The sequence below is a fragment of the Lithobates pipiens genome, unplaced genomic scaffold, assembly GCF_037356315.1.
Source record: "Lithobates pipiens isolate NorthernLeopardFrog02 unplaced genomic scaffold, aLitPip1_a1.2 Scaffold_13, whole genome shotgun sequence".
In the NCBI taxonomy this organism is placed as follows: Eukaryota; Metazoa; Chordata; class Amphibia; order Anura; family Ranidae; genus Lithobates; species Lithobates pipiens.
Genome location: NW_027507718.1, coordinates 368,639,808 through 368,665,622, shown reverse-complemented (window position 1 = coordinate 368,665,622; position 25,815 = coordinate 368,639,808). Strand labels below are relative to the sequence as shown.

At 41.6% G+C, this 25,815-nt stretch overlaps 1 protein-coding gene across 1 annotated transcript in view; it reads right to left on the bottom strand.

The window, feature by feature from the left end:
- GALNTL6 (polypeptide N-acetylgalactosaminyltransferase like 6) overlaps positions 1–25,815 on the bottom strand; it is a 1,867,045-nt gene that overhangs the window by 286,259 nt on the left and 1,554,971 nt on the right. Inside the window, exon 7 of the mRNA XM_077477209.1 lies at positions 22,251–22,368. Coding sequence (XP_077333335.1) covers positions 22,251–22,368 — 118 coding nt within the window. The remainder of the gene's footprint in view (positions 1–22,250; positions 22,369–25,815) is intronic.

The following is a 25,815-nucleotide window of genomic DNA, read 5'->3' as shown; positions in this document are numbered from 1 at the left end:
CCCAAGTCTGAGGATCAGAGCAGTGAGGGGCTGCTTTCTAGATAGACGCTGTGTGTGTTGAAGCTGTGTGCATCTAAGGAGACAGATGAGAGCCTGAAGTGGAAGGCCTGAGCAGCAAGGAAGCTGAAAAGAGGTACAGTAGTTGTACGGGAACCCTGTTATATGGGCAAGAGGGCTGAAGTGTAAAGCCTAGGTTGCAATACTGCTGAAGAGAGCCAGGGGGCTTGGTATTTTTCATGTATTGTTTTTGGGAGAAGAACATCTGTGTGGGCAACCAAGTGCATGTATGAACTTTATTTTGTTCCTTTTAATAAGTGGGCTACCATGCCCTTAAACTAAAGTTCCTGTTCGCTGTGATCTACCACTGAGTTAAACATCCCCAAATGTCACAATATATATATATATATATATATATATATATATATATATATATATATATAGTGCCTTACGAAAGTATTCAGCCCCCTTGAACTTTTCAACCTTTTGCCACATTTCAGGCTTCAAACATAAAGATATAAACTTTTAATTTTTTGTGAAGAATCACCAACAAGTGGGACACAATTGTGAAGTGGAACGAAATCTATTGGATATTTTAAACTTTTTTAGCAAATAAAAAACTGAAAAGTGGTACGTGCAAAATTATTCGCCCCCTTTACTTTCAGTGCAGCAAACTCACTACAGAAGTTCAGTGAGGATCTCTGAATGATCCAATGTTGTCCTAAATGACTGATGGTGATAAATAGAATCCACCTGTGTGTAATCAAGTCTCTGTATAAATGCACCTGCTCTGTGATAGTCTCAGGGTTCTGTTGAAAGCGCAGAGAGCATCATGAAGACCAAGGAACACACCAGGCAGGTCCGTAATATTGTTGTGGAGAAGTTTAAAGCCGGATTTGGATACAAAAAGATTTCCCAAGCTTTAAATATCCCAAGGAGCACTGTGCAAGCGATCATTTTGAAATGGAAGGAGCATCAGACCACTGCAAATCTACCAAGACCTGGCCGTCCCTCTAAACTTTCAGCTCAGACAAGGAGAAGACTGATCAGAGATGCAGCCAAGAGGCCCATGATCACTCTGGATGAACTGCAGAGAACTACAGCTGAGGTGGGAGAGTCTGTCCATAGGACAACAATCAGTCGTACACTGCACAAATCTGGCCTTTATGGAAGAGTGGCAAGAAGAAAGCCATTTCTCAAAGATATCCATAAAAAGTCTCATCTAAAGTCTGCCACAAGCCACCTGGGAGACACACCAAACATGTGGAAGAAGGTGCTCTGGTCAGATGAAACCAAAATCGAACTTTTTGCCCACAATGCAAAACGATATGTTTGGCATAAAAGCAACGCAGCTCATCACCCTCAACACACCATCCCCACTGTCAAACATGGTGGTGGCAGCATCATGGTTTGGGCCTGCTTTTCTTCAGCAGGGACAGGGAAGATGGTTAAAATTGAGGGGAAGATGGATGCAGCCAAATACAGGACCATTCTGGATGAAAACCTGTTGGAGTCTGCAAAAGACCAGAAACTGGGACGGAGATTTATCTTCCAACAAGACAATGATCCCAAACATACAGCAAAATCTACAAAGGAATGGTTCACAAATAAACGTATCCAGGTGTTAGAATGGCCAAGTCAAAGTCCAGACCTGAATCCAATCGAGAATCTGTGGAAAGAGCTGAAAACTGCTGTTCACAAACGCTCTCCATCCAACCTCACTGAGCTCGAGCTGTTTTGCAAGGAAGAATGGGCAAGAATTTCAGTCTCTCGATGTGCAAAACTGATAGAGACATACCCCAAGCGACTTGCAGCTGTAATCGCAGCAGAAGGTGGCTCTACAAAGTATTAACGCAAGGGGGCCGAATAATTTTGCACGCCCCACTTTTCATTTTTTTATTAGTTAAAAAAGTTTCAAAAATCCAATAGATTTCGTTCCACTTCACAATTGTGTCCCACTTGTTGGTGATTCTTCACAAAAAATTAAAATTTTATATCTTTATGTTTGAAGCCTGAAATGTGGCAAAAGGTTGAAAAGTTCAAATACACTGAGACTAACTGACTAATTGAATAACCTGCCTGCTTAATCTAAATCAAGCTATCTCTCCATTCAAGCCAACAACACTACACCGGGCCGCAGCTTAGGCATCCTTATATAGTGTGAGGCGTGGACTTAGTCCTTCTGAGACATGATTGCCCAAAGGCACCCTGCCTTTGGCCAATTATGGCTCTCTTAGCCAAGGGTGCTGGGATTGGCCAAAGCATGCAGGTCAGACGCATGCCTGGCCATTCATCATACAGCAATGCACTGCGATCTCACAGTGCATTATGGGGCATTCCGCGGGCACTTAAATTTCCCCCGAACGCCCCATAATGTTCGTTCTTTGGCGAACACACCAATGTTCGAGTCGAACTTGTGTTCGACCCGAACATCGAGCTCATCCCTACTGGACAGAGAGTCCCCTGTTTACAAACAAGATATGTTCTGTAGGTTTGTTCTTAAAGGGGCATTCTGGACATGTTTTTTTTTTAAAGTCAGCAGCTACAAACATTGTAGTTGCTGACTTTTAATAAGGACACTTACCTGTCCAGCAAGCCCGTGATGACGCCCCCCTAAGGCCGATCCGAGGGGGACAAGCAAGGAAAATAAAAAACAGCATTTTAGCTTGCACATGATTGGATGATAAAATCAGCAGAGCTTCCCCTCATTTCAGATCTACCCTTTAAATTTAGAGCGACTGCACTTCCAAGTGCACTTTCAAGTGCACTTGCAGTGCAAAGTGGATTTGCCTTTCGTAAATAACCCCCAATGAGTATGTGCCCATACAACCAGCATAAGTATCTGAATTGGTATAGATAATATCCCCCCATCATTCCCTGTATACCTACAGTTAGGCTGTAAGATGGAGGGGCAGCATTAGTAGCTATTCAGGCTCTGCCACATGCACATGTGATAACTGCAAACATAATTAATGTAGGCGGAGAGCAGAGCGAGCCAAGTTAATTAATGTGATGCTATTCCTTTACTGTTCGGATAGCTGGCTGCAGCTTTGGAGGTTACAGCACTACACTCCTTAACCACTTCTCACCCGGCCACTGCATATGTATGGCCGGGTGGGTGCTCTTTCCTTCTGAGTGGACGTTCAGGACACCCGGACATGGCACATCTTAGATCAGGAGGAGGGTTCTGTGATTGACCCTCCAGATCACATGATGGCTGTGTCCAATCATGGCCGTCATGTGAAATAAACAAACAGCCAGTTGCTAGGCGATCGGCTCTCCTCTCCTCACACGGAGGTTGTCACTGAGGAGAGCGGATTTCTGCAGCCGGTTGGTGATCAGTGAGTATGAGCTGATTTTTACAGCTTTTTACTCACTGATCACCAGTCTAGTGTCACCACAGTATAACACACAAAGTAAACACACAAAGTAAACACACATGTCCCCAAAACACATGTCATCACATAGTAATGATCCCCAAAACACATGTCCCCCACATAAATAACAGTAAAATCGCATGACCCAATGATCATTTGCACACATATGTCCGTGATCACCTGCGCACATCTGTACATGATCATTTGCGTAATATGCCGGTGATCACGCGAAAAAATTATTATATACTTAACGGGATTTTGTTTACCAAAAACATGTAGCAGAATAAATTTTGGCATAAATTTATGATACAATTCGATTTTATTGGATTTCTTTTAAAATAGAATAAAGAAAATATAGTTTTTTTTTCCAAAGTTCCACTCTTTTTTCGCTTATATCGCAAAAAATAAAAAACTGAGTCGTGAATAAATACCACCAAAATAAAGCTCTATTTGTGTGAACAAAATGATAAAATTTTCATATGGGTACAACATTGCATGACCGCGCAATTCTTATTGAAAATGCAAGACCCCTGAAAGCTGAAAATTGGTCTGGGAAGGAAGAGGGCAAAAGTGCCCAGTATTGATGTGGTTAAAGGTAATCTGTACTCAAAATGTTAAAGTTGCTGCAGTTGTAAAGTCAGACACTTTGATGTGCCCACACAAACCTGCACTGGCTTCCCAAACCATCTCACCCAGTATGTTTGTAGGAGGGATGCACAGACCTGTCATGCAGCCCAATGGCTAACTGAAAGAATGAATCATCTGTCCTTGAAAGAAACGCTAGTGGGGTGTTTTTCAAAGTGATTTCTCAACAAAATAAAGCACAGAGACATAAATGGTTGAAAGAGTTTATCTTGAATATTAAAAATTAAATAAATATATATTTTTTTCTCGGGTGGTGGTGCTCAGATATTTCTCCTTTAAAACTTATGTAAAACCAAAATGGCTTTACATACACTTTATTTACAGTAGAAAAAAGCGAATCCATCCGTTTATATTATAACCTCTGTTTCTATGTTCCCTGTTAGTTTTTGTTTGTTAACCATAGATAGAAGTGTCTTTTAAACACACAAAAATACCCAGAAAAGCAACCCTTTAAATGTCAAACAGGAATAAACTACATTCAATTTTTTAATTCTGTTACTTCGTGATAAGTTGACACTGCATGGCGCCATATTGTCAGAGGTATGTCTTTTGTATAAAGTGACATTGGAGACAGAACAACTGTAAAATAGTATATTTGGCTGAACAGCTCAGTACAGAAGCATGTTAAGTAAAGTTCTCCCCTATAAAAATGTACTTTATTGCTAACTCTGTGTGCCCCCACTTGAGATGTGAAGGCCTGGAAAAAAAACGGAAAAAAATTGGAAAAATTGAAAAAAGAAAAAAAATTGTGGAATATTTTATTTTAACACGATGAATAAAATATTTTAAGACAGGGTGTTAAAATATTTTCCAAATCATTTTTCAAAAAATTTATAATATCAGATTATTCTAATTTCTGTGCACTGACAAGCAAGTGCTAGGTAACAAACTGAACCCTCAAGTGCAAGAACAGTATGCATTTCGTCCTTTAGGAGGTGCTGTGCTGCTATTTTTAACCCTTTAAAAGGTTTTAGTTTTGCTTTTGCATGTTAGTGGGTGTGTTTGGTTTGTTCTGTCCTCTTCACTAGGCCTCAAAAGCATTGGAAGAAAATACAGAGCAACAAAAAGGACCTGAACGTATATACTTAATTAAAAAACGTAAGAGTTTACATGTATCTGATTCTGAATCCAGAAAACTGAATCATTTAGCTACAGTACATTAGTTTATCTTTATAAACTTTTGTGTAACTAATAATTTAATTACCAGTAATCTGGTTCTTCCCCCACCCCCCACACACAGCCATAGATTACTGTCTTCTTGCAAAGAAGTAATTTTTTCTTGTTTTTATTTCCTACTCCCCTCAGAAAAATGGTGAGGCCAACATCTAACATATGAAGGCATTTTCACATTACAAGTTCTTCTGAAAATAAAAATGTGATTTGCAAATATTGTCAGATGAAATATGCATTTCCAAATGCTACCAGGATGACAATAAACATTCTTGTATGTAACAAGTGTCCTGTAGATATTAAAATATCCTTCATGGATCGAAGTGAAGAGGACAACAATGATGACAATGCACATAGTTTTTCTTAACGTTCTCGTAACCGAATGACTTTCAATCTTAAAAATCTTAAAAAGACAAATAAAGTGCTAATGTAGCATTTTTTTCAATTTTTCCAAAAATTTACAGAAATTTTACATCTCTAGCCCCCACCCCCCAACATTTTAAATCTCATGCTCTATGCAGGTGCTATTTTACTTCTAGTAACTATGTAAGTAGCTTTACATTAGTTAGCATCCAGCAACTATGTGCAAAACACTTTACATGGCTTGTGCTAATACAGCAAATTACAATTATTTCAATGTAAAAATCGATAGATAACATAAAGCTGTCACAGTGAATATAAGTCAGTCTCCTTACTCACATAGCATTTTTCACTGAGCCTGTAATGACCAGCACCTCTATGACATTCTTTAAATGTAACGTTTGTAACAACAGGTACAGTGCTCTTGATTTTTCATAATTTGTTTTATTTGCTCAGGTTTAAAAATAATATTAATCCACGTCAGCAGAAATATTTCTCTGTAACAGTAATTAGATAGTGTGATGAATTTACTGCTAACACAAATGAATGCAGACAATAATCCTGGGGTCAGAGTACATTAATTAGATAATTCCTGTAATGTTGTGAAGAGTTAGAGTCACACATTTGTCTTCACACAATCTGTCAGTAAAACAAAACCAGCCCAGGCAATTTAGTACCTGACGTCTCATGCTGTTCCCATGGTTTCAGTGCAATGGAGAGATGACCAGATTCCAATTATGTGTTCTTCAGTGACATATTACAATGTCGCAAATGGGGCAATTTAAGGGAGCGTAGTAGAAAAGCCAAGGATATAAGTGGTGATTTATACACCTGTACGTCATGATATGGAAGTGGAGGAATTCAGAAAATTTTCTGAAATTTTAAAATAAATGGCAATAGAATTTTACATTCACGTGTGTTCTTTCCATAAATCAGGTCTCCAGTCAATAACATTCAAAGGTGTGCTAATTGTCTATTCTCCAAACATTTTCCGGCTAACAGTACCGACCACAATTACTTTTCTAATTCTAGCAGGATTTTTTTATTTAGAAATACAGTGACAGAGGTTTGCCTTTGTTTCTATTTGTGTGATATTTCTCTGATGAGCTACATGTTAAAGCTAGATTTTTGGTTTTTCACAAGTTACACAATGTATGTGATTAAAATATTGCATTTCTTTGTTTTTCAGAGAAAACTGTCACTAATTTTTTAATGATGTTACTTACAGTATACGTTGTTCAGATTTCTGACACTGGCTAAAGAAACTTGCATTTGTTGAACTGGTACGTTCAGAAAGCTGTACACTCACACATGAACTAATAATTCCCTAATGCCCTTTAATTGACTAAACTGTGATCATTACTGTAAAATGTAATTCAATCATTTTCACAAAAGCATAATCATATTACTCACTTATCTTGTTTATTGCAAGAACTATCAAACTAAAACCCAAACTGAAGTACAAAAGTATAACAATCAATTCATTCATTTATTTTCTAACGCAGGAAAAAAATTAGCCAAGGGGTTAAAGGCGGGGAGAATAATATGCTGTAAAATATACAGTATATAGGTTGGATGAACATGTTATAGGGAGGGAAGGAAGTAGATTTATTATCCCATTGCCATATTGCCAAGGGCAGAGGGGGCCTCCAAGTTGATGATGAAATTCCAGACTCTGTGGAGTTCTGAGGCTCCCTTCCTAGAAAACCAGTGCTAGAATACATATGTATTTTAGGGCCTAGTATCACAAAGTTTTGGCCACTGTGGATAATTGTAGTTGGTGGTAAGGGATAGGAAAACTCTAAAAATACTGCCTGTTAAAATATTTGTACTGGCTCTATTGGAGCTGATCTTCACTCTCTGCAGCTACTGCAGCATTAATGGGGATGGGTGAGGGCACTCAGCATACAACATACCCAGAATTGTTGAATGCTGAAGATTCCAGGTAGTCTGGCAGTAACAGAGAAACTACTGGTATATTTTAAAAGGCTACCTTTGTTTACATCAGTTTTTTTGCAATGTCATTTTAAAAGCCCTACATACTGTAACCGTTAGGGAAGTGATCTGAGGGAAAAGAAAAGAGAAACTTTGCTGAAATTAGGGACATCAAAATAAAGTGAAAATAAGCAAATGGAACAGTTACTGTATTCATGTGTAGTGCTATCCCCGTAGGGGGTAGTGCTACCCCCTTGAATTTTTGTGTCCGAGTCTCCCACTGATTAATCCACAGCCAATTACACAGTATTTTCACACAGCCAGGTGCACACACTTTTCCACTCGTTGTTTCCAATAACCAGTCTAGGGGATGTGTTTTTGTATTTTATTTGGAGAACTTGGATAGGAGAAGGGGATTAGTAGGATACTCCAAATTAACTATTCATGAGCAAGGACAGCTTCTTGGTAGAACTGCGTAGCACACTGTCAGGAGAACTATGCTGCAGGCTGTACAGAATACATCAAGTCCCTTTGTAGCAGAAGAAATTTAACGGCTTATTCAAGACACCAGTCAGTGTTCCCTTTAGCTCAAAACTTGTATGCTGACTTCTAGCACCAAGAGAGGGATTTTAGCAAAAATAGTCTCAAGGATCTCTTTAGGGGTCTGTACTCACAAGGCCCTGGCCACAGATCACCTTCTAGATACCAGGCAGGATCCGTTTCAGGCACTCAGGTCACCCACCTGAGGCCGCATGGCAGCCTGTGCTGGGGAAAGGCAGCAGCCCCCTCCCCACCTGGACCTCTCTCTGTAGAGGAAGAACCAGAGCCCACGTGCTTGTCCTATATACATACAGTTACCCAGCATGCATTGGGGCATATCCCCTTCTAATTGGCCAGGGCTGTATACACATCAATGCTCTCATCTGCGAGGTTTCCTCCCATTGTCCAGTACCTCCTATAGCTAATAGATCAATGTGAAATGCCAGACAGCATGTGCAGCACCAGAGCACACTGAGCCAACTCTAAACAATCACAGCCTATGTTAAGTAGATAGCACTTTAATTTCTTAAATTTGCCTTACTGTCTTCCTGTTAGGCAGAAAAAAACAAAAACTATATACACTCACTCTTGTGTCTACCTAGGAGGGCGCTATACATATATTATTTTTCATAAAGTATTTTCATTTATTAAGGCAACAAGTGATTATTTTTTATAATCCGAAACTTAAAAACTCTTAAAGTGTATCTATATTAAAATTGAAAGTGGAACTGAAATTCCACTGTAAAAAACTGTGAACAGGCAGGCTTGTATTGCAGAAGAGGCATGCACTGTCTCTTCTGCACACTGTCCTTATCTGTCTGCTCACAGTCTCCTTTGGCACTGTAAATTGAGCTTAATTTACATTGCTACGCTGGTCTTCAAGTGCCAGGATGACAACCTCCTGCACATGTACAGGAGTGACATCACCCTCCACCATCCAATGAAGAAGGGGATGCTGGCACAAGACCGTTGGACATGTACACCATCAGAAACAAGATATATGGACAGGGCCACTATCAGAAGGGACAAACTATACATATGTAAGGGGTCCAAGGGGTCTGGGCAGGTTCACTACTCTGGACACCTGTGCTGCCCTGCATACCCTCCAGGGAGCGGCCCTGCACATTAACCACTCTGTTATTGTGACAAGCAGCCACAGGTGGTACAGGTACAAGCTGGTTATCACAACAGCACACCTAAGAGCCGATGGAGCCTAGACATCCACAACAGGAAGAGCAACAACAGGAGGAGCCTAGGCAGAGGGACATCTGTCTGGAGAGCCCCGCTGACTGAGGTCTGTAATGGGACTGGAGATTTAAATTGAGAATCTGAGCACATTAAGTTACATTTACACAGTATGCAAGAGTGAGGGGGCCAGTGGGATTGATAAAATGTTCTTATACTATGCATCCCCTTGTTCGAGAACCAACTAAAAAGGCCTTGATATCCATACCCGAAGGAATGAGGGGATTGCGAAAGAGGTGAGATAGGTGATGCCATTTGGAGATCAAATGGGAATTCATTTGAGGGAGTCCCATAAAACCAGAGTGAGAAAGCATTGGGGCCACAATTGCAGGTCTAGATTTAGGTGGGCACTAGAGAAGGAAATCTGGGGTGTAATAAGGGGTAGCTTGTTGTTCTATACGGATCCAATCTGGATGGGCAGATTTAGAATAGATGATTGAGAGTTGGGTCAATTGGGTAGCCTGATAGTCCCAGAGAAGGTTCAGGAGTCACACTCGTCCCTTATCTCTATCTCGGTATAGGGTCTCCTTGGCGGCTCTATAGCCTTTTGCTTCCCAAATAAATCTTATGAGTTTGGATTGGAAATGCCTGAGTCGGTCCTTAAGGATCGGAATGGGGGTAGAGAATTTGTTGTAGCAGAGTCATTTTCACCGAGTTGACCCTTCTTAACCAGGAGAGTCCTAACATGTCCAAATTTTTAAGGTCTGCTTCCAGTTTACGATACATAGGTGGGAAGTTCACCGCATATAGATGGTCCACAGAGGCTGCCCAGATAGGGGATTGCCAAGTCGCTCCAAGTAAACTGGAATTGTTCTTTTAGCCGCTTAACTAGATGGTCACATAAGTTTATGTTAAATGCCATAGATTTAGAAAAATGTATCTTCAGGCCTGAGTCTGCACCAAAGCTGTCCAACAGTTCACAGATGTTGGGTAGCGAAATTAACAGTGAGGTAATGAAAAGCAGAATGTCATCTGCAAAGAGTGCACATTTGTGCATCTGCAAGCTGCACCAGACCCCATGTATGTCTGGATGATCTCTAATGGCGATAGCAAGTGTTTCAATGACAATAGCGCAAATCAGAGTACAGTAGATAAAGGGCAACCCTGCCTAGTGCCTTTGAAGATTGAAAAGGATTTGGAGTACTATCCCTGAAGTCGAATCATTGCTGCAGGGTTTGAGTAGAAAGCTCCTATCACATTCATAAAGTTATTGCCAAAGCCCCATCATTGAAATATTGGCAGAAGGAACAACCAGGACACAGAATCAAATGTCTTTTGCAGATCCAGAGAGAGCTGAAGGCCCATTTGAGTGGGTCCTCCGTCCCAGCTGGATCTCAGTAGGGAGACAATATCAATTGCCTTTCTAATTTGATCGGGGCCTTGCCTCCCAAATATGAAGCCGACTTGGTCCTTATGGACATAAAGGCTAGCAAAGGAGGATATACGGTCTGCTAGGATCTTTGTCAGGATTTTGAGATAGTTATTTATTAAGGATTTGGGACGATAATTGGCAACTGAGCTAGGGTCTTTGCCGGGTTTGGGAATTACTGAGATAAAGGCCGAATTTAGGGATTGAGCTTGTCAGGTTCCCTTGCGTAGAATATTTGCAAATAGAAAAAAAGTTTTGCTCTAGGCAGAAATTGCATTGTGTAAATGTTTCCAAACTCTAGATGTTGGTCTCACCATTTTACTGAGAGGAGGAAAGGAAAAAACTATTTACTGACCAGACTATAGGAAAACATTATGCTGTGATGGTGGAGAACATTAATAGGAATTATTTAAAGGTTATAAAGATAAACTAATTTGTCAGACAAATTTACCCTCTTACTTGTCAATTAAGGCCTGAGAGGACAGAAACAATAATCTACTGTATCCCAACAATCATCCAACTGTAGGAGGTACAAGGTGGAACCCACAAGCAAACAAAACTGGAGCCTCTCCCCTGCAGTGCCCCGTAGTGTCAGAAATGCATATTTATTTTGTTTGAGAACTACATCGAGAACTACAGTGTTACTTGAACTGTATTCCAGAATCTACTTTTCTTCAGCTGAGAGAACTTATAATAATAATTTGAGACTTTATATAAAGTCGTAGAAATATTTAATTAAGGATTTCATGTTATATAGTTTGAATACCATGTCATAGATATATTACTGCATGTTATCATTGTTAAATAACATATTCTATGCTTCTTCTTTTTTTTTCCGAATAGTTTGAGAAAAGAACAAAAAATGGCTTTGAAAAAATGGAAAAAAGCTTGTTTTTATTTTCTAAATGTTTCTGTGCTTTTCCAGGCCTTCCCATCTATAAGCGGGGGTAGCACTCTAAGCTGATAAGGATCAGTACAGCCTTGTCAGCCACACTGTAAACATACTTACAAGAAGAGCGAGCACACCTCAAAATTGTACTGCTGCTCCATAATTGTCCAGCTGCAGGTCCTAGACCATGTTGTATTTTTTTACTACAGTGTAGTCTGAAAGGAGGTCTAGCAGCTATCTTTTTTCAAGGGTTAAATATTTTGTAATGGATTTTCTAAAAGTAAACTGCAACTTATTGTCAACCTTGATGTTGATGAAAATGAAATATCAAGAAAAAAAGAGGAACAGACACCACCAAGTAAAGATCTTTTATTCCACCCCAGCTGTGTTCTATGTGATTTCTCTCTTTGATAGCTTCTCACTCTGATAGAATGTGTAAAGTGCATACCAGATTTTATCTATCTGACTCCGCTAAAGTGAAATCTGTTTGCTGTGTTACTGCACTTTTCATGGCATCATTGCTGTTTGCATTGCTTCACTGAATCACTCTGTATGTCTCAAATAAAACATGGTCTATCAAAGTACCTAAGTGCCTGCCTATAAAATTCACAGATATACAGAAAAAATAATGCATAATGTTTGATGCTTGACATCATATTTCCGTTTTTGCACATATAGTTGAGAGATAGTAATTTTTATTAGAAAATATTGGTTAAACCAACTTTGTCACCTACTAATAAAAAAAACAAACAGAGGTCGCTGTAGAAAAATACTTTTAATTTTTACTTATCCTAATGCCTGTGCCTCTGATTCCAAATAATCTTCTATATCCAACAAAATCCTGAGTATTGGATGCAAAAAATACATGCCATGGTTCTACCAGCACTACGTCACTATGTCACTGTGCTTTAATGAATGGAAGTGCAGCGGGGCACCAGGCTGACATTGATACATATTTAAGTGCTAGAAGTGTGTCAGATGAAGAAGATTAAAAAAAGTATGATAGTCCAACACATGGACAGTGTGGGTAAATATGGATAATTTTCTTTTTCTATGATCTTTTTTTTATCTTTTAGGGGCAACAGAGCCAATCAGGGGGTTACCTAGAGCATTTGGCACCCAGGGTGGATCCTATATCTGACACCCCCCAGTGGGCCGGCGGTGCACCACATGTCGATGTGCTGACGTCAGCGTCAAATTATGTCATGTGTAGCGCCTTCGTGCACTGCGGCCTGGAACCTGGAAGAATCCTCCCCCCTCTGCTCCCCCGGTTGGCCAGCCCCCTCCCCCCTGCAAAAACGGTACTGACTGACCCGAGGATTGTCATGAGGTGGCTGGTGCCAGACAGGAACACATGTAACTAGCAGCGGCACCTTTACTATGAGCTACTGCCAGTGGCATCACAAGGGTTGGTGTCACCTGGTGCAGTAAAACATGGTGTCACCCTCCCCCCCAAAAAAATATTTTCCTGTTTTTGGAAAGTTTTCTCTACACAGCCCCCATACCACTGGACCTCTTTAGATTACACAGCCTCCATACCTCTTGACCCCTGTACATTACACAGCCTCCATACTTCTGGACCCCTTCACATTACACGGCCCCCACACCTCTGGACCCCTGTACATTACACAGCCATCCAACACACTTCTAGATCCCTGGAAACCTGCGTTCCATGTGTGTTTCTCGCACCACATTCAAAATGTACTCACGTTATGATCTGGAATGAGTGTCAATGTTAATCTAATGACACCATAAATGCAGGTCCCAAATGTAATGCATTTACCTGCATTGGATAGTACAGTACAGTAGTACTACACAATCCTGTTCCTGTGAGGCTTATAACTGAATGGACTGAAATTGTACTACACCTGGAAAACATGTGAATCACACAGGAATGCACAGTGTGATCCTATGTGATTCATTGTGTGAACTGGCCCTGAGTCCTGGAGCCCAGTGCTGGAAAAAGGTCCGTCACCTGGCTCCACTTAATTGCCTGGCAGGGGTGCACTAGTGTGAGCACCTGGGGCAATTGGCCTGCATCTCTAGTCGGGTGCCCAGGGTCTCAGATGCCATGATTGTCCCCTGTGTAGCAGCCAGCATCTCTTTGAATCAGGGGTGGGGGAGAGGGTACTGCATGTGCTAGGGGGCACTTTGGGAGGAGGGAGGACTTGTGTTCTGGGGGGGCGGATTTTCCTAAAACTCCCCCCCTAGCACATGCAGTACCCTCTCCCCCACACCTGAATCACTGCAAGTGTTAATTTATATCAGCTTCTCTCGAGCAAGTATCATCTATAGTGTGTTTGTGTGTGGGGATGTGTTTGTGTGTAATGACAGACCTCAGATGAGTGGCACATGCACAGCAACTTCTCACCTCCTCCTTGGCTCCTCCTCTCTGTCTGTGTACACAGAAGACATCAGAGCAGAGGAGGCGTGGTAGGGGGGCTGCGAGTGAGAAAGGCAGCTGGTGGGGAGCGATGCCGGCTGCCATAAGGAGCTGAGCGTCATTTTCCATATGTCCTCCCTGGTACCCCTGCCCAAAAAACACCCCTAAGAAGATGTTGTGTCAGCAGAAAACACGGATTTAGGCGTGAGACATGGCTTTATTGTCTCTCCTGTCCTGACCAACCTGGTCTTTGCATCGGTGACTGTTTCAAATGCTATCACACACTAGTGGAATATTAGCATAGGGTACAGCACTACACAGTCCTAGGGCACACTTACACAGGGTCTTGAAATTTGAGATAGCGATCACATTTTGAGATACCCTAATCTGGAACGTTTACAGTTAATATGAAAGTGCAAAAGAAAACCTCTCATGTTCGCTCTGTATTGTGTGCTCTATTGTTCTTATTCTGACAGCAACAGAGTTTGCTCTCACAATACGTAAAGCCGTGACTCCAGCGCTGGAGGAGGTGATTTCACCAACACAGTTAAAAAAAAAGCATATATGCCAAAGCATGGGGGCAGGGGTGGAGGGGCGATTTGCTCCTAACATTAGGGGCGGATTACCTCCATGCTTTGGCATATATTTTTAAGGCATAGATTGCAATAAAAAAAGTTGTTTTATTCAGTTAATGTTTTATTGTTACCATTGTTTGCTTTTATAGGTCATTCAGTTGCAGCACTGATTTATTTATCTTGACAGCAACAGCGTTTGCTTTCACAATACGTAAATCAGTGACTCCAGCCCTGTAGGAGGTGATTTCACCACCACAGTTAAAAAATGGTGCACGTATGCCCATCATTTGAAGTGGGTGGTATTCTAATGGTGGGCATACCTACCGATAAATCTCTTATTTGTTCAGCCCACAGGCTACATGAAAAAAAGAACATTACAATATATGCCCAAAAAGGACCAGCAACGTACTTTGAGTGGTTATACCATAATGATGCATGCAGGTTTAGGTATCATCTTGATATCATTCTTTTCAGCCAACAGTTGGGTTTCATGTAAAAGAAATCCTAGCAGCCTCTAGACTGCTTTTACAAGCCGTGGGAGAGAATGTCCCCCCCGCCATCTTCCATGGTTTTCTTGGGCTCTACTGTCCCACCAGCTATGAGCATTTCATGGCTTAGGTTTCACTGGATATAAAGCGCCATTGGGAAAGCATTTTATCACACCAATCTTGGTGTGGCCAGATGCTTTGAGGGCAGAGGAGAGATCTAGGGTATAATAGACCCCCATGTCAAAAAAGAGTACCTGTCACTAGGGTTGCATCGTATCAAAAAACTCACGGATCGGATCGTTCCCCGGATCAGAGTGACGGATCGGATCATTTTTCGGATCAGCAAATAATAATTGAATTTGCAAAAACCTGTGAAAATTACACCACCATATAGTCCCCACTGTAATATCCACAATCTCCCCCACTGTAATATCCACAATCTCCCCCACTGTAATATACATTTCCCCCACTGTAATATCCACGTCATCTCCCCCAATGTAATATTGGCTGAGCATGGATGAGTATGGCTGGGTATTACCGAGTATTGCAGGGTATGGCTGGGTATGGCAGAGTATTGGCAGGGTATTGCAGAGTATTTGCAGGGTATAGCAGAATATTGGCAGAGTATTGGCAGAGTATTAGCAGAGTATTGTCAGAGTATTGACAGGGTAAGTATTGGCAGGGTATTGGCAGAGTATTGGCATGGTATTGGCAGAGTATTGGCATGGCATTGGCAGAGTATTGCAGAGTATTGGCAGGGTATTTCAGAGTAAGTATTGGTAGGGTATTGCAGAGTATTGTCAGGTAAAGTATTGGCAGAGTATTGGCAGGGTATTGCAGAGTATTGGCAGGATATTGCAGAGTATTGGCAGGTAAAGTATTGGCAGGGTATTGCAGAGTATTGGCAGAGTATTGGCAGGGTATTGGCAGAGTATTGACAGGGTATTGGTAGGGTATTGCAGAGTATTGGCAGGTAAAGTATTGGCAGAGTATTGGCAGGGTATTGCAGAGTATTGGCAGGATATTGCAGAGTATTGCAGAGTATTGGCAGGTAAAGTATTGGCAGGGTATTGGCATGGTATGGCAGAGTATTGGCAGGGTATTGGCAGAGTATTGGCAGGGTATTGGTAGGGTATTGCAGAGTATTGGCAGGTAAAGTATTGGCAGAGTATTGGCAGGGTATTGCAGAGTATTGGCAGGATATTGCAGAGTATTGGCAGGTAAAGTATTGGCAGGGTATTGCAGAGTATTGCAGAGTATTGGCAGGTAAAGTATTGGCAGGGTATTGGCATGGTATGGCAGAGTATTGGCAGGGTATGACAGAGTATTGGCAGGGTATTGGCAGGGTATGGCAGAGTATTGGCAGGGTATTGCAGAATATTGGCAAGTAAAGTATTGGCAGAGTATTGGCAGGGTATGGCAGAGTATTGGCAGTGTATTGCAGAGTATTGGCAGGGTATGGCAGAGTATTGGCAGGTAAAGTATTGGCAGGGTATTGCAGAGTATTGTAGAATATTGCAAAGTATTGTCAGGTAAAGTATTGGCAGGGTATTGCAGAGTATTGGCAGGGTATGGCAGAGTATTGCAGAGTATTGGCAGGTAAAGTATTAGCAGAGTATTGGCAGGGTATTGGCAGGGTATGGCAGAGTATTGGCAGGTTATGGCAGAGTATTGGCAGGGTATTGCAGAGTATTGGCAGGGTATGGCAGAGTATCGGCAGGGTATTGCAGAGTATTGGCAGGTAATGTATTGGTAGGATATTGCAGAGTATTGCAGGGTATTGCAGAGTATTGGCAGGTAAAGTATTGGCAGGCTATTGGCAGAGTATTGGCAGGGTATGGCAGAGTATTGGCATGGTATTGCAGAGTATTGGCAGAGTATTGGCAGGGTATTGGCAGAGTATTGGCAGGGTATTGGTAGGGTATTGCAGAGTATTGGCAGGTAAAGTATTGGTAGAGTATTGGCAGGGTATTGCAGAGTATTGGCAGGGTATGGCAGAGTATTGGCAGGTAAAGTATTGGCAGGGTATTGCAGAGTATTGTAGAATATTGCAGAGTATTGTCAGGTAAAGTATTGGCAGGGTATTGCAGAGTATTGGCAGGGTATGGCAGAGTATCGACAGGGTATTGCAGAGTATTGGCAGGTAACGTATTGGTAGGATATTGCAGAGTATTGCAGGGTATTGCAGAGTATTGGCAGGTAAAGTATTGGCAGGCTATTGGCAGAGTATTGGCAGGGTATGGCAGAGTATTGGCATGGTATTGCAGAGTATTGGCAGAGTATTGGCAGGGTATTGGCAGAGTATTGGCAGGGTATTGGTAGGGTATTGCAGAGTATTGTATTAGCAGAGTATTGTCAGAGTATTGACAGGGTAAGTATTGGCAGGGTATTGGCAGAGTATTGGCATGGTATTGGCATAGTATTGGCATGGCATTGGCAGAGTATTGCAGAGTATTGACAGGGTATTTCAGAGTAAGTATTGGTAGGGTATTGCAGAGTATTGTCAGGTAAAGTATTGGCAGAGTATTGGCAGGGTATTGCAGAGTATTGGCAGGATATTGCAGAGTATTGGCAGATAAAGTATTGGCAGGGTATTGCAGAGTATTGGCAGAGTATTGGCAGGGTATTGGCAGAGTATTGGCAGGGTATTGGTAGGGTATTGCAGAGTATTGGCAGGTAAAGTATTGGCAGAGTATTGGCAGGGTATTGCAGAGTATTGGCAGGATATTGCAGAGTATTGGCAGGTAAAGTATTGGCAGGGTATTGCAGAGTATTGCAGAGTATTGGCAGGTAAAGTATTGGCAGGGTATTGGCATGGTATGGCAGAGTATTGGCAGGGTATGACAGAGTATTGGCAGGGTATTGGCAGGGTATGGCAGAGTATTGGCAGGGTATTGCAGAATATTGGCAAGTAAAGTATTGGCAGAGTATTGGCAGGGTATGGCAGAGTATTGGCAGTGTATTGCAGAGTATTGGCAGGGTATGGCAGAGTATTGGCAGGTAAAGTATTGGCAGGGTATTGCAGAGTATTGTAGAATATTGCAGAGTATTGTCAGGTAAAGTATTGGCAGGGTATTGCAGAGTATTGGCAGGGTATGGCAGAGTATTGCAGAGTATTGGCAGGTAAAGTATTGGCAGAGTATTGGCAGGGTATTGGCAGGGTATGGCAGAGTATTGGCAGGTTATGGCAGAGTATTGGCAGGGTATTGCAGAGTATTGGCAGGGTATGGCAGAGTATCGGCAGGGTATTGCAGAGTATTGGCAGGTAATGTATTGGTAGGATATTGCAGAGTATTGCAGGGTATTGCAGAGTATTGGCAGGTAAAGTATTGGCAGGCTATTGGCAGAGTATTGGCAGGGTATGGCAGAGTATTGGCATGGTATTGCAGAGTATTGGCAGAGTATTGGCAGGGTATTGGTAGGGTATTGCAGAGTATTGGCAGGTAAAGTATTGGCAGAGTATTGGCAGGGTATTGCAGAGTATTGGCAGGGTATGGCAGAGTATTGGCAGGTAAAGTATTGGCAGGGAATTGCAGAGTATTGTAGAATATTGCAGAGTATTGTCAGGTAAAGTATTGGCAGGGTATTGCAGAGTATTGGCAGGGTATGGCAGATTATTGCAGAGTATTGGCAGGTAAAGTATTGGCAGAGTATTGGCAGGGTATTGGCAGGGTATGGCAGAGTATTGGCAGGTTATGGCAGAGTATTGGCAGGGTATTGCAGAGTATTGGCAGGGTATGGCAGAGTATCGGCAGGGTATTGCAGAGTATTGGCAGGTAATGTATTGGTAGGATATTGCAGAGTATTGCAGGGTATTGCAGAGTATTGGCAGGTAAAGTATTGGCAGGCTATTGGCAGAGTATTGGCAGGGTATGGCAGAGTATTGGCATGGTATTGCAGAGTATTGGCAGAGTATTGGCAGGGTATTGGCAGAGTATTGGCAGGGTATTGGTAGGGTATTGCAGAGTATTGGCAGGTAAAGTATTGGCAGAGTATTGGCAGGGTATTGCAGAGTATTGGCAGGATATTGCAGAGTATTGGCAGGTAAAGTATTGGCAGGGTATTGCAGAGTATTGCAGAGTATTGGCAGGTAAAGTATTGGCAGGGTATTGGCATGGTATGGCAGAGTATTGGCAGGGTATGGCAGAGTATTGGCAGGGTATTGCAGAGTATTGGCAGAGTATTGTAAAGTATTGGCACGGTATTGCAGAGTATTGGCACGTACGGTATTGGCAAGGTATTGCAGAATATTGGCAGAGCATTGGCAGGGTATGGCAGAGTATTGGCAGGGTATTGCAGAGTATTGGCAGGGTATTGGCAGGGTATAGCAGAGTATTGGCAGGGTATTGCAGAGTATTGGCAGGGTATTGGCAGAGTATGGCAGAGTATTGGCAGGGCATGGCAGAGTATTGGCAGGGTATTGCAGAGTATTGGCAGGGTATTGCAGAGTATTGGCAGGGTATTGCAGAGTATTGGCAGGTAAAGTATTGGCAGGGTATTGCAGAGTATTGAGGGATGGCTGTGACTGCACTTGTCACAGAGCAGCGCTGTGGGCTCTACAGATGCAGCCCACATCGCTGCTGCCATCCGATTTCTCCCCTCCACTGTACAGATCAGTACAGAGAGGGGAGAGAGGAACCGGCTTCATCATGAAATGACGGAGTGATCACATTGTAAATGCCGATGGGTGCACCAAGATGGCCGCTGCTCCGGAACTAGGCTTAAGCCGCGGCCTTTCCTAAGGCCGAGACCGCGGAGCGCTCCGCGGATCGTGGCGTGTGCCTATCCGAGCGGGGTGACTCATTCGGATCACGGATCAGTGCCGATCCATTGCACCCCTACCTGTCACTACCTATTGCTATCATAGGGGATATTTACATTCCCTGAGATAAAAATAAAAATGAAAGGCACAGTTTAAAAATCAAATAAAAAATCAAAATATATAATGATAAAAAAACACCCCTGTCCCCCCGAAAACATCACAGCACCCTGCCTAAATACTTTTCTCAAGAGTTCTCAGCCCTGGTGCAAGCAGTGTGTTTGCTCTTTAGAGTGGTTGTACACTAATCAAAATGTCTTAAAGGGGGGCTGTCAGTCTGCAGGAGTGTGTGTTCCTAGGTAGAATGCATTTGCATGTAGACCATCCTAGGTGACACCCACAGTAAGCCTCCATTATTGAAAGAACAGAAATCCAATGAAGAGGCGATTCAGGGACAGTCAGACTGAGGACAAAAGGCCTAGATAATGCTGGATGTCCTCATGTCTGGATTTGAGAAAGGCTTTAACTAACTTACTGCAGTGTCTAATGCACACTGTGAGCTCACAGTATCCAGTCAAATCAGAGTAAGGTATTTTTGTATAGTAGAAGAGTTTGTACAACTGTCCAAGGCCAAATGTATAGTTTAAGTTCAGCTTTAAAGGAAAACTGTGCTGAAAGAATAGGAAGTCTACCTTTGCTGGGTTCATTCAGAAAAAGTTAGCTACCTAGCAATTTCTCACTTTGGTACTTTGAGTCACTGACCTGCAACAAATATATAGCAGGTGTAGTCAGAGAGAAGTCTAAATTCTTGATCTGCATGCATGCCCTAGGCATTTAAAAAATATTAAAAATACTCAACTTTCTTAAGGGCCAGGGAACTAGCATTTTCAGAAAGAAGGACAGAAACGCAGCCCCCGTATTTCTTTCAGCAGGTATATAATAGTAAGGATTCAGAAAAGTTGTTCATTTTGCACTTTAAATTAACTGCTTCCCAACCGCCTCATGCCGATATACGTCAGCAAAAGGGCATGTACAGGCAGAATCATGTACCTGTACGTTGCCCTTTAAGAGGCGATGGGTGCCCCCACGGGAAGCTCCGTGAGTCGAGTTAAGGGTCCCATGGACTCAATCACCGTGGGGATACCCACGATCGCCTCACGGAGAGGAAGAAAGTAAACAAGCATCTCCCCGTTCTGCCTAGCAACAGTGTCATTGATCTCTGCTCCCTGTCAGTGATGTGTAAAACACAGCCATGCCCCCCACAGTTAGCAACATGCCCCTAGGACACACTTAACCCCTACACTGCCACCTAGTGGTTAACCCCTTCACTGCCAGTATCATTTACACAGGAATCAGTGCATTTGTATTGCACTAATTGCTGTATAAATGACAATGGTCCCAAAAATGTGTCTAAAATGTCCGATGTGTCTGCCATAATGTCACCGTCATGATAAAAAATGCTGATTGCTGATCATTTATAAAATAATTTATAAAAATGCCTTAAAACTATCCCCTATTTTGTAAATGCTATAACTTTTGCGCAAACGAATCATGAATCGCTTATTGTGATTTTTTTACCAAAAATATTTAGAAGAATACGTATCGGCCTAAACTGAGGAAAAAAATCGTTTTTTATATATTTTTGGGGGATTAAAGCAAAAAGTAATGCGTTTTTTTCAAAATTGTTGCTTTTTTTGTTTATAGCGCAAAAAATAAAAACCACAGGGGCAATCAAATACCACCAAAAGAAAGCTCTATTTTTGGGGGAAAAAATATGTAAATTTTGTTTGGGAGCCACGTCACACGACAGCACAATTGTCAGTTAAATTTAAAGACGCAGTGCTGAATAGCAAAAAGTGCTCTGGTCAGGAAGGGGGTAAATTCTTCCGGGGCTGAAGTGGTTAAAAATTATGACTGATAATAAGCTTGTGTAAATGTAGTTTAAGGTTACAATACCTGAGAAAAAAAATTCCACAACAGCTATGTCAGCTAAGTCTGTGAGGATTGCCATGGTTTATTGTAAATTAGCTTCTGCTTGATAAAACAAGTCAAAGAAAAGCTAGGTCATTGCCTAGGAAATACATCCTGGCTCAAGATATGTCTGGTAAGCACCTATATAGCTTGAAACAAACCTTTAGCTGTGTGCTGGTGTATGCTGTTGTGCATTGGTGAATTCTATTACAATTCTGTGTGCACCAGGCAGGTGTAAAGGTTGTCATGTAAAGTAGGCAGAAACTATCTCTATCCCTTCTGGGTCCAGCAAATTCTTAAATTAAATATGTCAAAGAAAATAGTGACTTGAATGGATTTCATCTAATGCTGCAATACAGGCCAGATGACCTTTGTTCCTAGCTTTTCAAATACAGCTAACAGAATGAAATGACTTCATCTAGGAGATGCTCTGTGCAACATATAGCTGTCATGAGATAAATGGCAAGTGACCTAAATCTACCAAGGTATAGGCATGTGAAAAACACTTTTGGTTGCATTTCAGGAAAGTAAAATAGTAAGTGCTTACCTTAAAGGATATCTCATATTGCTCTCCTCCCCAGATTTCTAAGCCAGGATCATATCCACCCAGTTCCCAAAACCATTTCCGACTCACGGCAAACAGCCCACCGGCCATAACAGGAGACCTGAAAGAGAAGAATTTAGAAGTAAGAAAATGTGCTATGTCCTTGTGTACAGGAATGTGTAGATGCCAATCCCAGTATGACCCTCTGACATAATATATACAGTATATTGACTCAACTTATGAAACTTATATATTCAGTAGTGTCAGAGACTATTTAAATTCAAAAATGCGTTCCTTTATACAAATGTATATATGCAATGATTGATTAAAAAAAAAAAGAGAGGAAAATAACAATAACGTATAAAAGTTCAAATGTATAGTTATCCTTTTCAAACCATGATAAAATAGCTACTTGGATGTTACACTTCAAGTTGTATTAAACCCAACAAAAAAGGTTATATACAGTATTGTAGATTACCAGTTCTTAGATTTGATGGCTGCATTCATTTTTTTAGGCTCTACTTCCATTATTTGTACCTGGTGGTCTGGCCAGTATGTCTGTTATTTATTTTTATTTTTTGTTATACTTCCTTTAACAGACCAAGCAGTCCAATAAAAGGAATAGTTAGTGGATTGAGAAAAAAAACAAGCATTTATCACTGACAGGGGTGCTTATGATGGTTAGCTTTTGTTCAATAATCCAAAACCCTTTTCCCAAAAAAGAAGACAACTGTTCCTGTAACTGCATATAACGTGTTTTCCAGAGTTCAGCTTTAATTTGTTGGTAAAATCCATCTAAATCTGCTAGTTTATCTAAATCTGACCATATACAGTTAGCTTTTTCTCATTCAGCCAGCAGGCTAAAAAAAAATAGATTCCTCCAGTCACTCAAACAAGGTACAGTAGATGCAGGAATCCTCCCACTGGGAGATTGTATTCTAACAGCTGCATCTGCAGCTGTCAGATTAATTTATCTGTGGTTGCAGCCAAATGGCTACAATGGCTGATCAAGAAATGTTTTCCAACATGTCTATTCGACAGAAGTAAATCAAATGATCATCTTCTTTAAAACAGGGATGACCACACACTAATGGAAATTCATTCGGTCCCTTTTGAAACTTTTTTGAAACTTTTGGTGTATAGCCAGCTTAACAGTACTCTCTTCCCACATTCACATTGCTGCTATGAAAAGATGTCTCTCTTGCTCCACCAATGGATTCGATAGGAAGACAACAAGTATGTTACTGGCCATATCAGCAGGTGAAAATATAGGAAAAAAGCCTCAAAAACATATGCATCCATCACATGTGAGGTTTGGTAGGCTGTAATAGATGACAATTTTGTTTTTGTTTTTAACCCCTTTAAGCCATAGTGAAAATCAGATCATGTTATATATACGTAAACTGTACATGTAACACATGTAAATATGGTTTATCTCTCACAAACCTCATGGTACCTTCCCTGATAATGCCTTCAATTGCTTTCTTCTCCTTGTCTGAGGTCAATGTCTACCTTCTGGACTGAGATGCAGGCTCATAGAGACATAGAGAACACAATCATATTAATCCTGATGTCAATGCAATGCTTGGCTTGGCTTGGTGTTCACAGTTGTCTCTAAGGCCGCGTACACACGCGGGGACTGTTCGCCCAACTTTGTCCGTCAAACAGTTTCGGCAAACAGTCCGCTCAAAATTAGCATGGACGGACATGGCCACACACGACAGACGAACAGTTTGCTGAAACCGTGCGCGATGACGTGAATGGCACGTACGACGGGACGAAAAATACGACGTCCTATACACTGCATTATAACTTTCGGCGTGAAAATCCTTTCTGAGCATGCACGCAACTTTGTTTGACGAACAAGCCTACACACGAGCGGACTGTTCGCTGAAACAAGGTTTCAGCGGACAGTTTTTCGGAAATTCCGAAAAACCTTGTTCGTCAAACTGTCCGCTGAAACTGTCCGCTGAAAGCCCACACACGAGCGGACTGTCCGCCCAAACACTGTTCAGCGGACAAAGTTGGGCGAACAGTCCGCCCGTGTGTACGCGGCCTTACAAAGATCAGCCTTTGCTAGAGCCACTCACCTTTTAGCCCCATACGCACTCAGATTTTCTGCTGGTTTTTGTCTTCAGATTTACCAAAACCATGTAGTGCAAGGGCCTTCCTACAAATTTAAACTCCTAAGGTTTGACCTCATATTATATGGTTTTGGTAAATCTGAAGGAAAAAATCAGCAGAAAATCATTTAGTGTGTATGGGGCTTTTGTCTTGCTATAAGGTTAGTTATTTTTTTACAATAAATTGTACATCTTTTTAAAAAAAATAAACAAAAAAATATAATGTCTACTGTGACTTGTCAGTAATGTCAAATTGTCCAATTTTACTGGATTTTTTTTTTTTAAAGGAACTCCAGTTTAAAGTACTCTGAAACCTTAAAGTGATTGTAAAGTCTCAAGGTTTTTAGTCATTCTTTGTATTAAGCTGAAAAAACCTTCTTTGCTGCAGCTGCCACCAGGCTCCCCTTTTTATTACCTGATCCTGATCCAGCAATGTGCACAAGCCCCATGGCTCCAGCCATTGTTTCTCTCCTCACTGGACAGATTGATAGCAGAGGGAGCCATCGGCTCCCGCTGCTGTCAATCAAATCCAGTGACACAGGAGCGGGGCCTGCATGGGTGCCCCCATGGAAGGTGGTATTCCGTGGGGGCATCTGATAAAGGGGAGGGGCCAGGAGCACTGGTAGGGAACCCTAGCAGAGGAGGATCGGGGCTGCTCTGTGCAAAACCCTTGCACAGAGCAAGTAAGTATAACATGTTTGTTATTTTTTTTAAATGAACCTTTACAACCCCTTTAAGCTCCGAACACACAGGCACAATATCAGGAAACATTTGCCAGTTCTAAAAAAAGTCAGACATTCTGCTCATGTGTATGTTGGTCTGGCTGACAGGATGTGCATGCTGGAAAACCGGCAGCCGGCCGACTCCCGATATTCACTCTCAGCCAATGACAGTCCAAGGGCTGTCCCCCTGTCAGAACACAACAGCTCAGCAGGGGAGATCACTGGACTAACCTCACATGGTTCGTATAGTGGCTCCGATCGGAGCTGTCACAAAAAAAAACTGTAGTGTGTGGCTTTAAGCTTCAATAATAGTCTCTAATATATTAGTTCTGAGACAATCACATCAAACAATGATGCTATGCAGGTACATTTCCATGTGAACTGGATGCCTCCAGGCCATGTAAGGAATAATGTTACAGAATATCTTTAAATTAAATTCACTTATCTAATGCTGGCCATAAACTATAAGAAAAATCGTCCATAACCATTTAAAAAAAATGAACATTCGGCTGTGAGACAAACGATAGCGCCTCATGTAATGACCAATAAATCGTTCAGTGGACATAAATGAATCAATTTTTTGTTTTGTTTTTTACATATACCTAGTGCAAACAGTTCAGACTGGAAACACATTAACCTTTCAATTTATCATATGTTCGTGAGAAAATTTCCAAACCTGTCCTTTGTTTTTTCAGATCAAAAAGTCCCGATTATCGATTTTGT